Source organism: Lepus europaeus, chromosome 4, assembly GCF_033115175.1.
Source record: "Lepus europaeus isolate LE1 chromosome 4, mLepTim1.pri, whole genome shotgun sequence".
NCBI lineage: Eukaryota > Metazoa > Chordata > Mammalia > Lagomorpha > Leporidae > Lepus > Lepus europaeus.
The window spans coordinates 141,632,160-141,645,972 of NC_084830.1; the positions used below are offsets into that span (position 1 = coordinate 141,632,160).

The window sequence follows — 13,813 nt, forward strand, 5'->3', positions numbered from 1 at the left end:
GGGTGTCTCCACTAAAGCAGCTGACCATGTCCGCTCCCCCCACGCCCCCGGAGCACCATGAAATGTCCACCGGTCCACCGCCTGCCACAGGGAGTCTGCACTAGGCACAGTCCTTCGGGTCACCGCTGGTCATGTGAGCCTCTGGGTCCTCCCTGCTGATGAAAGTTCCTTCCAAAACCAATGACCCCACGTAGATGCAGTAGAAATCATGTTGAGACACTGTTTATAGGAAGCCAGGGCAATTTCTTCCTTTATGAAAAACAAACCAAAAAAAAAAAAAAAAAGCACAACTCTTAATACTGCTATTTTTAATCACACCTATATTTGGGATGGGGGAAATGCTGTCATTGCAGTTGATACCTGTCAAGAAACTCTTAAATTGTATCCCGAAAAGCCAGAATGGAAGTATCAATGTCTCCACCTCAGATATATGTAGAAAAAACCCTGGCCATTATCAAACCAGATGTTGTTGACAAAGAGGAAGAGATACAAGATATTATTCTCAGATCTGGATTCACCATTGTTCAGGTAACTTCTGGGCACGTTCAGGGCTTTTAGTCTCTAATTGCTTTTTTATTATTTTTTAATGCTTATGGAATTCTGTCCATCTATTTAGATACTTAGTATTTACCACTAAATTTAGATACTTCTTTTTTTTTAATTTTTTTTTTTGACAGGCAGAGTGGACAGTGAGAGAGAGAGAGAGAAAGGTCTTCCATTTTGCCGTTGGTTCACCCTCCAATGGCCGCTGCGGCCGGCTCATCGCACTGATCCAAAGCCAGGAGCCAGGTGCTTATCCTGGTCTCCCTTGCAGGTGCAGGGCCCAAGGACTTGGGCCATCCTCCACTGCACTCCTGGGCCATAGCAGAGAGCTGGCCTGGAAGAAGGGCAACCAGGACAGAATCCGGTGCCCCAACCGGGACTAGAACCCGGTGTGCCGGCGCCGCAAGGATTAGCCTATTGAGTCACAGCGCTGGCCCTAAATTTAGATACTTCTAAATATAGAATTGTATGTGATAGTTCTGACTTTTCCCCCCCATACTTCAAAAGGATGTACAATGGGAACTGAAGTGGCCTTTTCTTTTACCTGTCCTTTCACACTGCAAGTCCAGTCTCCAGAGACACCACTTGACACTCTTGAGTTCTTCCACCAGTTTTCTTTCTGTCAATTTACACAGATATTTCTCCCATAAAATAGACCAATTCCCTCACCTTAACTGCCTTAGAATTTCATATCATTAATCTGAACCTACCCATTCTTTTTAAATTCTAAGTAGTATTCTCTATGTTAGAATTGCAGTTAATTTATTTGATCCTCTGCTGATAGATTTTTTAGGCTGTCGGTATTTTTTTTTTTTCAATTATAAAAAACTGAATATTGAAGCCTTAAATTTTTTTTCTGTAGTTGATAACACTGACTTTTTTTTTTAAAGATTTATTTGTTTGGGGCCAGCGCTGTGGCGTAGCGGGTAAAGCCACTGCCTGCAGTGCCGGCATCCCATATGGATGTCGGTTTGAATCCCTGCTCTCTGCTATGGCCTGGGAAAGCAATATAAGATGGCCCAAGTCCCTGGACCCCTGTACCCATGTGGGAAACCTGGAAGAAGCTCCTGGTTCCTGGCTTCAGATCAGCACAGCTCTGGCCACTTCGGCCAGTTGGGGAGTGAACCAGCACATGGAAGACCTCTCTCTCTCTCTGCCGCTCCTTCTCTCTCTGTGTAACTCTGACTTCAATAAATTAAAAAAGAGAGAGATTGATTTGTTTATTTCAGAGGCAGAGTTACAGACAGAGGAAGAGACAGAGAGTGTCTCCCATCTGCTGGTTCACTCCCCAAATGGCTGCAACGGCCGGAGCTGGGCTGATCCAAAGCCCGGAGCCAGGAGCTTCTTCCGGGTTTCCCATGCAGGTACAGGGCCCCAAGTACTTGGGCCATCTTCCACTGCTTTTCCAGGCTATCAACAGGGAGCTAGATTGGAAGTGAAGCAGCCAGGACTTGAACTGGTGCCCATATGGGATTACGGGTGTTTAAGCTACCATGCAACAGCACCAGCCCCCAACATTGTCATTCTAAAGAATTGAAAATGAATAGAAAAAGTGTTTTTAAAAATTATCAAATAGGGGCTGACATTGTGGCATAATGGATTAAGCCATGCCTCAGATGACTCCATCTCATATGTGTGCCAATTAGAGTCCTGGCTGCTCCACTTGTAATCCAACTCTGTAGCAAAGATGGTCCAAGTACTTGGGCTCCTGCACCCATTGTGGGAGACCCAGATAAAGCTCCTGGCTTCTGCCCAGAAAAATAAATAAATAAATCTTAAAAAAAAAAAAAAAGAAAAAGAAAAAAGGTTTAGAAGCCAGTGCTGTGACACAGTAGGCTAACTTTTTCATCTCCTACTGAAACAGTGTGCCCATTAAAACAGGCCAGGGGCTGGCGCTGTGGCGCAGCAGGTTAAAGCCGTGGCCTGCAGCGCCAGCATCCCATATGGGCGCTGGTTCGTGTCCCGGCTGCTCCACTTCAGATTCACCTCTCTGCTATGGCCTGGGAAAGAAGTAGAAGATGGCCCAAGTGCTTGGACCCCTGTGCCCACGTGGGAGATCCAGAAGAAGCTCTTGGCTTCTGATCAGCTCAGCTCTGGCCGTTGCAGTCATTTGGGGAGTAAACCATCGAATGGAAGACCTCTCTCTCTGGCTCAACCTCTCTGTAACTCTGTCTTTCAAACAAATGAAATAAATCTTTAAAAACAAAACAAAACAAAACACAGTAGCCCATTAAAACAATACCACCCAGTTTTCCTCCTGCCCAGTCCTTGGGTGCTTGACTATTCTAGCTATCTCATAAAAATGGAATCATACAAAATTCGTCTTCTGAACTGTATGCTTGAATAAAATATTGTAGTTGGAAGTCCTTTGAACTTGAGAGGTTTTTATTTTTTCTAGGGAAAACCTTGTGAAAATGATGTCTTTCAGTAGGTGGCAGTCTTTCCTTTGGTACAGACTAAGGGTCTTGTTCCTGATTGTTTCTTATATCACTGCTTTTTCTTTTAGATTTGTTTACTCATTTGAAAAACAAAGTGACAGAGAAAGGGAGACAGAAGGAGATGTTCCGTCTGCTAGTTCACTCCCCAGGTGGCTGCGATAGCCCAGACTGGGCCAGGCCCAAGCCAGGAGCCAGAAACTTTCTTGGGTCTTCCAAATGGATGTCAGGGGCCCAAACACTTCGTCCTTCCTTGTCAGCCCTCCAAGTCATATTAGTAGGAAGTGATGGCAGAGAGAGAGACAGAGGTCTTCCATCTGCTGGTTCACTCCCCAATTAGCCACAACGGCCGGAGTTGCACCAATCTGAAGCCAGAAGCCAGGAACTTCTTCCTGGTCTCCCACATAGGTGCAGAGGCCCAAGGACCTGGGCCATCTTCTACTGCTTTCCCAGGCCATAGCAGAGAGCTGGATTGGAAGTGGAGCAGCTGGGACTCGAACCGGTGCCCATATGGGATGCTGGAACTGCAGGCGGTGGCTTTACCCACTACAGCACAGCACCAGCCCCATCACTGCTTCTATTTCTGAAACTATTCAACCTAATTTCAAAAGGAGTTTGTCTGATACAATCTTATTTAAAATTTTCTTGATCTAGTTGTAAAGCTAACAATGGAATTATTTATTCTATATTGATGTTAATTAAAGGGAAGCCTTTACTTTTTTTTTTTTTTTTTTGGACAGGCAGAGTGGACAGAGAGAGAGAGAGAGAGAGAAAGGTCTTCCTTTTTGCTGTTGGTTCACCCTCCAATGGCCACTGCGTCCAGCGCATCTCGCTGATCTGAAGCCAGGAGCCAGGCGCTTCTCTCCTGGTCTCCCATGCGGGTGCAGGGCCCAGGGACTTGGGCCATCCTCCACTGCCTTCCCGGGCCATAGCAGAGAGCTGCCCTGGAATAGGGGCAACCAGGATAGAATCTGGCGCCCCAACCGGGACTAGAACCCGGTGTGCCGGCACCGCAAGGTGGAGGATTAGCCTGTTGAGCCACAGCGCTGGCCAAGGGAAGCCTTTACTTTTTAAAAAAGGCTTATTTATTTGAAAAGCAGAGTTGGGACCAGAACTGTGCTGTAGCGAGTAAAGCCACCACCTACAGTGCCGGCATCCCATATGGGTGCCGGTTCAAGTCCTGGCTACTCCACTTCTGATCCAGCTCTCTGCTATGGGCTGGGAAAGCAGTGAAAGATGGCCCAAGTGCTTGGATCCATGCACCCATGTGCAAGACCTGTAGGAAGTTCCTGGCTCCTGGCTCCTGGCTCCTGGCTTCAGGTCTGCCCAGCTCTAGCAGTTGTGGCCATTTAGGGAGTGAACCAGTAGATGAAAGACCTCTCTCTCTCTCTCTCTCTCTCTCTGCCTCTGCCTCTGCCTCTGCCTCTCTCTCTCTGTAACTCTGCCTTTCAAAAAAATAAATAAATCTTTAAAAAAAAAAAAAAGAGTTACAGAGAGAGAAGGACAGAGATCTCCATCTGCTGTGCACTCCCCAAGTGGCTACAATGGCCAGGGCTGGGCCAGGCTGAAGCCAGGAGTCAGGAGTTTCTTCTGGGTCTCCCATGTGGGTGCAGGAGCCCAAACACTTGGGCCATCCGCTGATGCTTTTACAGGTACATTAGCAGGGAGTTAGATAGGAAATGAAGCAACTGGGACTCCAAATGGTACCCAAATGGGATACTGGCGTTGCAGGTGGCAGTTTAACCTGCTGCTTCACAACACCAGCTTCCAAGGGAGCCTTTAATTTTTAAAATTATTCTATAGGGGACTGGTTTTTGGGCAAAGCAACTTAAGCCACTGCTTTGGTTGCTGGCATCCCATACTGGAACACTGGGTGGAGTTCTGGCTGCTCTGCTTACAGTCCAGTTTCCTGCTAATATGCCAGGAAAGACAGTAGAAGACGACCCAAATGCTTGGGCTCTTGCCACCTGTGTGGAAGACCTTGATGAAATTCCTGGCTCCTGGCATCTGCAGCCATTTGGGAAATTCATCAGGGAATGAATCAGAGATGGAGGATCTCTCTCTAATGCTCTGCCTTTTAAATAAATAAATGAACCTTTTTAAAAATTACACTACATTGGGCTGCTATTATGGCATGATAGGTTAAGCCACTGCCTGCAATATCAGCATCCCATATGAGCACCATTGTGAGTCCTTGCTGCTCTACTTCTGATGCATTTCCCTGCTAGTATGCCTGGGAAAGCAGTGGAAAATGTCTGAAGTGCTTGGACTCCTGCCACACATGCACAGGAAACCCAGATGGAATTCTAGGCCCCTGGCTTCCACCTGGCAAAGCCCCAGCAATTACATCCATTTAGGGAGTGAAACAGCAGTTAGAAGATTCTCTCTCTCTCTTTCTCTCTCTCTCTCTCTCTCTCTCTCTGCCTCTCTGTAACTCTGCCTTCCAAATAAATATAAGTCTTAAAAAAAAAAAAAAAAGATGCGCTGGCGCCGTGGCTCACTAGGCTAATCCTCCGCCTTGCGGCGCCGGCACACCAGGTTCTAGTCCCGGTCGGGGTGCCGGATTCTGTCCCGGTTGCCCCTCTTCCAGGCCAGCTCTCTGCTGTGGCCCGGGAAGGCAGTGGAGGATGGCCCAAGTGCTTGGGCCCTGCACCCCATGGGAGACCAGGAGAAGCACCTGGCTCCTGGCTTCGGATCATCGCGGTGCGCCGGCCACAGCGCGCCAGCCGTGGCGGCCGTTGGAGGGTGAACCAACGGCAAAGGAAGGCCTTTCTGTCTCTCTCTCTCTCTCTCACTGTTCACGCTGCCTGTCAAAAAAAAAAAAAAAAAAAAAAGATGCCACATTAGCTAGTATACATGCAAGAGGTACCTTCCCCTTCTTGTTAAGAGACATGTGGCCAATAAGGGATTATACTGTGACAGAGAACATCTTATTTTTAATCTCAGCTAGAAAAATAATACTAATAATGCAAAGAATCATAGATAACAGTAATGTATTTTTAAAACTATTTAGTTTTGAGAGATGAAGATGGACAGAGAGATCTTCCATTTGCTGGTGTCTCCCCCAAATGCCTAAAACAGTCAAAAGCTGGGCCAGGCCCAAACCAGGAACCTGGAACTCATTAAAGTCTCTTATATGGATAGCAGGGAACCAAATATTTGAGCCATCATTTCTGCTTCCCAGGCTGTGCAATAGCGGGAAACAGAGAATCTAGGACTTCAGCCAGGCACTCCAGTATGGGATGAAGGGATTCCAGGGAGCATGCCCACCCCTGTGTCTTTATTTTATTTTATTTTATTTATTTATTTATTTAAAGATGTGTTTATTTGAAAGAGTTACACAGAGAGAGAAGGAGAGGCAGAGAGAGAGAGAGAGAGGTCTTCCATTCGATGATTCACTCCCCAATTGGCTGCAGCAGTCAGAGCTGTGCTGATCTGAAGCCATGAGCCAGCAGCTTCTTCCAGGTCTCCCATGCAGGTGCAGAAGCCCAAGGACTTGGGCCATCTTCTACTGTTTTCCCAGGCTATAGCAGAGAGCTGGATTGGAAGTGGACCAGCCGGGAGTCAAACCGGCACCCATATGGGATGCCGGCACTGTAGGCAGTGGCTTTACCTGCTACGCCACAACATCAGCCCCTTTATTTTATTTTTTAAAAGTATTGGGACTGGGCTGGCGCCGCGGCTCAATAGGCTAATCCTCCGCCTTGCGGCGCCGGCACACCGGGTTCTAGTCCCGGTCGGGGCACCGATCCTATCCCGGTTGCCCCTCTTCCAGGCCAGCTCTCTGCTGTGGCCAGGGAGTGCAGTGGAGGATGGCCCAAGTTCTTGGGCCCTGCACCCCATGCGAGACCAGGAGAAGCACCTGGCTCCTGCCATCGGACTGGCGCGGTGCGCCGGCCGCAGCGCACCTACCGCGGCGGCCATTGGAGGGTGAACCAACGGCAAAGGAAGACCTTTCTCTCTATCTCTCTCTCTCTCACTGTCCACTCTGCCTGTCAAAAATTTAAAAAAAAAAAAAAAAAAAAAGTATTGGGACTGGCCGGCGCCACCGTAGCTCAATAGGCGAATCCTCCGCCTGCGGCACCAGCACACCGGGTTCTAGTCCCAGTCGGGGTGCTGGATTCTGTCCCGGTTGCTCCTCTTCCAGTCCAGCTCTCTGTTGTGGCCCGGGAGTGCAGTGGAGGATGGCCCAAGTCCTTGGGCCCTGCACCCGCATGGGAGACCAGGAGAAGCACCTGGCTCTTGGCTTCGGATCAGCGCGGTGTTCTGGCCACAGCGGCCATTGGAGGGTGAACCAACGGCAAAGGAAGACCTTTCTCTCTGTCTGTCTCTCTCTCACTGTCCACTCTGCCTGTCAAAAATAAAAAAATAAATAAAATAAATTTTAAAAAATAAAAATAAAAAAGTATTGGGACTGGTGCTATGACATACTGGGTAAAAGTCGCTGCCTCCAGTGCTGGCATCCCATATGGGCACCAGTTCAAGTCCTGGCTGCTCCACTTCTGGTCTAGCTCTCTGCTATGGCCTGGGAAAGCAGTAGAAGACTTCCCATGTCCGTGGGCCTCTGTACCTGCATGGGAGACTTGGAAGAAGCTTCTGGCTACTGGCTTCTGATTGGCTCAGCTCCTGATGTTTCAGCCGTTTGGGGTGTTAACCAGCGGATGGAAGACTTTTCTCTCTCTCTCTCTGCCTCTGCCTCTCTGTAACTCTGCCTTTCAAACAAATAAATAAATCTTTAAAAAATAAATAAATGATATTTATTTATTTATTTGAAAGAGTTAGAGAAAGAGAGATCTTACTTCTGCTAGTTCACTTCCTAAATGGCTGCATCAGACAGGGCTGGGTCAGGCCAAACCCAGAAGCCAGGATCTTCATCAGGGTCTCCCATATGGCTGGCCAGGGCCCAAGTTCTTGGGTCATCTTATGCTGCTTTCCCATACACATTACCAGGAAGCTGGATGGGAAGTGGGGCAGCCTGGACTTGAACCTGCATCCATATGAGATGCCTGTGCTTTAGGTGGCAGCTTAGCCACAGCACCGATCCCTAATTTTATTTTATTTTTATTTTTGACAGGCAGAGTGGACAGTGAGAGAGACAGAGAGAAAGGTCTTCCTTTGCCCTTGGTTCACCCTCCAACGGCCGCCGCGGCAGGCGCGCTGCTGATCCAAAGGCAGGAGTCAGGTGCTTCTCCTGGTCTCGCATGGGGTGCAGGGCCCAAGGACTTGGGCCATCCTCCACTGCACTCCCGGGCCACAGCAGAGAGCTGGCCTGGAAGAGGGGCAACCGGGACAGAATCCGGCACCCCAACCGGGACTAGAACCCGGTGTGCCAGCGCCACAAGGCGGAGGATTAGCCTATTGAGCCGCAGCGCCGGCCCCCTAATTTTAAATAATAGAATCAGGTGCTTGCACTGTGGTGCAGTAGGTTAATTCTCCGCCTGTGGCACCAGCATCCCATATGGACACCAGTTCAAATCCCAGCTGCTCTTCTTCCAATCCAGCTCTTTGCTATGGCCTGGGAAGGTAGTGGAGGATGGCCCAAGTCCTTGGGCCCTGCACCTGCATGGGAGACTAGGAGAGGCACGTGGCTCCTGGCTTTGGATCAGCGCGATGTGCTGGCTGCAGCGCGCCAGCCGCAGCAGCCACTGGGGAGTGAACCAATGGAAAAAGGAAGACCTTTCTCTCTGTCTCTCTGTCTCTCACTGTCCACTCTGCCTGTCAAATAAAAATAAAAAATAAAAAAATAAAATCAAGAATTGTGCTAAATCAGGTGTTCTTGTAACTTCTCATGTATCTTAATTCTTTGACTATATGAATTTCATGTGAGAACAGATACCAACACCTTTTAAGTAGTCCTTGACTGGTGAGAATGTCCAGCAGGCGTGTTCATAACAGTGCTTCCTAAACTGCTTGATCTATGCAATTTAGATTTCTTGCTGCAAACTAAGCAATTTTACCAACTTTCAGAAGCCTGAGGAAATGAAAGTTTTGGAAGGGGCTTTAAGATGTAGGTAACTAAGGGGCCAGTGCTGTGGTGGAGCTGGTAAAGCCTCTGCCTGCAGTGCCAGCACCCCATATGGGCGCTGGTTTGAATCCTGGTTGATCCACTTCTGATCCAGCTCTCTTCTGTGGCCTGGGGAAGCAATGGAATACAGCCCAAGTCTCTGGGCCCCTGCACCCACATGGGAGACCCAGAGGAAGCTTCTGGCTTCTGGCTTTGGATTGGCGCAGCTCTGGCTGTTGCAACCATCTGGGGAGTGAACCAGTGAATGTAAGACACCCCCTACCCCATAACTTTGCCTTTCAAATAAATAAATAAATCTTAAAAAAAAAAGTTGGGGGGGGGGGTCAGTGCTGTGGTGTAGTGGGTAAGGCAGCTGCCTGCAGTTCCAGCATCCCATGTGGACGTCGGTTTGAATCTTGGCTGCTTCACTTCTGATCCAGCTCTCTGCTATGGCCTGGAAAAGCAGTAGAAGACAGCCAAAGCCCTTGGGCCCCTGCACCTATGTGAGAGACCCAGAAGAAACTCCTGGCTCCTGGCTTCAGATTGGTGCAGCTCCAGCCATTGTGGCCTATTGAGGAGTTAACCAACGGATGAAAGACCTCTCTCTTTCTCTGCCTCTCCTTCTCTCTCTGTGTATCTCTTACAAATAAATAAATAAATCTAACTCATTTTAGAAAGGTGAATTTCTATCTTAAGTATATTTTTAGTCTTGCTGACTTATCTCCATGTCTCATCATATTTTTAAAAAATTATTCAAAAGGAAGAGTTACAGAGAGAAGGAAACATAGAGAGATTTTCCATGTGTTGGGTAACTCCCCAAATGGATACAGCACCCAGGACTGGAATAGACTAAAGCCAGGAGCTTCATCTAGGTCTCCCATGTAGGTGCAGGAACCCAAGAACTTGGGCCATCTTCTGCTGCTTTCCCAGGCACATTAGCAAGGAGTTGATTAGGAAGTAGAGCAGCTGAGACTTGAACTGGTGCCTACATGGGCTGTGGTGTTGCAGGTGACAGCTTACTTAACCCACTGCACCACAACACTGGCCCTCACTGTCTTATTTTTAATCCCTCTGTTGTATTTTTGAGCATTTCCCCTACTGATCTATCTTTAGGTGGAATTGAAAAACATCAACAATAAATTTTTTGTTATTTGAGAGGCAGAGAGAAAGAGATTCCCCAAATGCCTGCAAGAGCTGGAGTTGGGCCAGAGTCAGAACTAGGAATGCAATCCATTCCAAGCAGAGTTCTTTAAATATTGTTCCAGATGCCCACCCCGGATAGGGAAAGGTGAATTTGAAATATTCTAAAGCCTAGTTTTGTTCGTTGAAAAAATTCAAAGTACCATTTACAAAATTTATATCATTAGAGAGCTGTTTGCTTTAGGAAGGTGATATGGGTGCAAATGTTTGACACAGTGATTAGGATGCCACTCTGGACACGCATATCCCATATTGGAATGACTGGATTGGAGTCCCGGCTCTGCTCCAAGTTTTAGCTCCCTGATGGTGCACACCTGGGAGACAGCAGTGCTAGCCCAAGTAGTGGCTTACTACCACTTATGTGGAAGACCTGGATTCAGTTTCTGGCTCCTGGTTTTAGCCTGGTTTTGGCTCTGCCACTGATGTTGGGGGCATTCATAGAGTGATCCAGCAGTGGAAGACCTCCCTCTGTCTTCCTCTCTGCTTTTCAAATAAATAAATAAGTAAATAATACTCAAATAATTTTTAAGAGAGAGATAATGAATGTATCATTAATAAACTTATGCTGAGGGAGGTTGTCGAGCAGTAATCATTTTTCCTAAGTAGGTTAAATAATTCCCGTTATTGTTATATTTATGAAAACCATTTAATTGTCATGTCCTTTCTTCATAATAAAAAGATGAACCTCATATCTGTGATCAGATTGGTACCAATTTTAAATTATTTAATACTTTAATGAGATATTATTAAACTGTCATTTTAAATGCTGTTCTTTTATAGAGAAGAAAACTACGTTTCAGCCCTGAACAATGTAGTAATTTTTATGTGGAACAGTATGGAAAAATGTTTTTCCCCAATTTAACAGTTTACATGAGTTCTGGACCGCTTGTTGCCATGATATTAGCTAGACACAAAGCCATTTCTTATTGGAAAGAACTTTTGGGACCAAGTAACAGCTTAATAGCTAAGGAAACACACCCAGACAGGTAATGTCTATAAAAAATTTTTCAAAAATCTGATTTCATTGTAATGGTTTCATTTTTTTTTTTTCTAAATCAACTTTTTTGGGGGAGGAGGCGGGGGGGGGGTGATTGTGTTTTACGTTTTAACCATTCAGATGTTAGTTTTAATATCAAATACCACAAAAGATCTCATGGAATGTTCAGTTAGCTTTATTCTTTCTTGAATTAAAGTGCCACTGAAGTAGGACTTTTTTGTGGGAAACTTTGGGTGGCATTTTGAAAGAATATTGGTAATACAGGAGCAGAAATACCTATTTTCAGTATGATAAATAATGTATGGAAGCAAGAAGACATTGAGTGTATGCACTTTTGAATATGTGCTATTTTTTCACTTCTTATAAAACAGTGCTTTTTTTATCTAGAGAACTATTTTCCCTGTATATCTCTCCTACAGTTTTAAATATATTTGATCCTCACTTAGATCTTTTTAAGCTTAAATTAAAAATAGATTGAAGTCTTTTTATAGAATCCTAAGTGGAATGCATGAATATGATTAAGGAAAGGATGTCAAATTGGATGGACGTTGTCTTTAACCTGTGTTTAGTCTAAGGGCAATTTATGGCACAGATGACCTAAGGAATGCACTTCACGGGAGTAATGACTTTGCTGCAGCAGAAAGAGAAATTCGCTTCATGTTTCCTAAAGGTGAGTTAGAGCTGACTAATTTTTGTCTCCTTATTGTTTGCTTTTGTAGCTGTAAAGGAAGATAATAGGATTTTTCTCCACTCTATATTATTTTCAAGTTGTAGTTACCTAAAAACTCACAGTCACCATTAGAAAACTCAAAATTTCTCTCAGAACTAAATTGTACCCTCTAGGCAATTTTTTAAGAAGAATTTAATACTTTTTTTTTCTTGGTTGTCTTTGGACTAGACATATTTTGGGTTTCTCTTCTCAAAGTGTTGTAGTTCTTTATAAGTATCCTTAATGTTTAGTAAAGTTTCTACATATGAATAAAAATAATCTCTTTGGAAATTTTGATGGATTTACCATCTTCTCTAACAGTTTACTGTTTGTCTAAAAAAGTCTCATTGTTATGAAATTAATTTTTTAAAAAAATATTTATTAATTTATTTGAAAAACAGATACAGAGAAAGATAGAGATGGAGATCTTCCATCCACTGATTCACTCCCTTATAGCCACAGAAGCCTGGACCTCCATCTAGGTTTCCTATGTGGGTAGCAGGTTTCCAAGCACTCAGACCATCTTCTGCTCCCTTCCAGACACATTAGCAGGGATTTGGATCAGAGTGGAGGAGCCAGTACTCAAACCAGCACTCATATGGGATGCTGGTGTCACAAGCAGCAGCTTAACGCACTGTGCCACAACACCTGCCCCAATTAATAATAGAGAATTATTAGTATTTTTTAAACTTTTTAAAGATTTATTTATTTACTCGAGAAGCAGAGTTACAGACAGAGAGAGGTCTTCCATCTGTTGGTTCACTCCCTAAATGGCTGCAATGGCCAGTATTGTCCTGATCCAAAGCCAGGAGCCAGGAGCTTCTTCCAGGTTTCCCACATGGGTGCAGGGTCCTAAGGACTTGGACCATCTTCTTCTACTGCTTTTCCAGGTCATAGCAGAGAGCTGGATTGAAAGAGGAGCAGCTGGGACTTGAACCTGCACCCATATGGGATGCCAGCACCTCAGGTGGATGCTTAACCTACTATGCCACAATGTTGGCCCTCCAAAATTATTTTTGAATGTATTTATTTGAGAGGCAGAGAGACAGAGAGAGTTCCTATCCACTGATTCATTCCCCAAATGCCCAGAATGGCTGGGACTGGGCCAGGCCACAGCCTGGAGCTGGAAATTAGATCCAGGTCTCCCACATGGTGGTGGGAGCCAAATTAATTGAGCCATCATCAACTCTCAGTGTCTGTTAGCCGAAAGCAAAAGCCTAATCCGGGAATGGAACATAGTTAAGAATCATCTTAATTGGCATCCTAACCAGTAGGCCAGATGCCCATCCCATGTTCTCAGTATTTTCTATTGAAGATTTATTCAAAGAAAGCTAAAAACTGTCTTGGAAATTTACTAACATGCAACGATGTGGAATTTCTGAATTTGTCTCCTAATTTGATCTGTTACTTTTTGGCATCAATAGGCTTGGGAATAGTCTGATGCTGACCTGTTGATGGGTGAAAACAACATTCCTCCATTGGCCCTTCATTCTTCTTTTTTTTTTTAAAGATTTATTTTATTTTGGCCGGCGCCGCGGCTCACTAGGCTAATCCTCCGCCTTGCGGCGCCGGCACACCGGGTTCTAGTCCCGGTCGGGGCACCGATCCTGTCCCGGTTGCCCCTCTTCCAGGCCAGCTCTCTGCTGTGGCTAGGGAGTGCAGTGGAGGATGGCCCAAGTCCTTGGGTCCTGCACCCCAGGGGAGACCAGGAGAAGCACCTGGCTCCTGCCATCGGAACAGCGCGGTGCGCCGGCCGCAGCGCGCTACCGCGGCGGCCATTGGAGGGTGAACCAACGGCAAAAAGGAAGACCTTTCTCTCTGTCTCTCTCTCTCACTGTCCACTCTGCCTGTCAAAAAAAAAAAAAAAAAAAAAAAAGATTTATTTTATTTATTATCTGACAGGCAGAGTTACAGAGAGAAGTAGA

At 45.9% G+C, this 13,813-nt stretch overlaps 1 protein-coding gene across 1 annotated transcript in view; it reads left to right on the forward strand.

The window, feature by feature from the left end:
* Positions 1-399: 399 nt before the first annotated feature.
* The window catches only part of NME5 (NME/NM23 family member 5), a 41,222-nt gene continuing 27,808 nt past the window's right edge, over positions 400-13,813 (forward strand). Inside the window, exons 1-3 of the mRNA XM_062189949.1 lie at positions 400-528; positions 10,963-11,168; positions 11,749-11,849. Coding sequence (XP_062045933.1) covers positions 400-528; positions 10,963-11,168; positions 11,749-11,849 — 436 coding nt within the window. The remainder of the gene's footprint in view (positions 529-10,962; positions 11,169-11,748; positions 11,850-13,813) is intronic.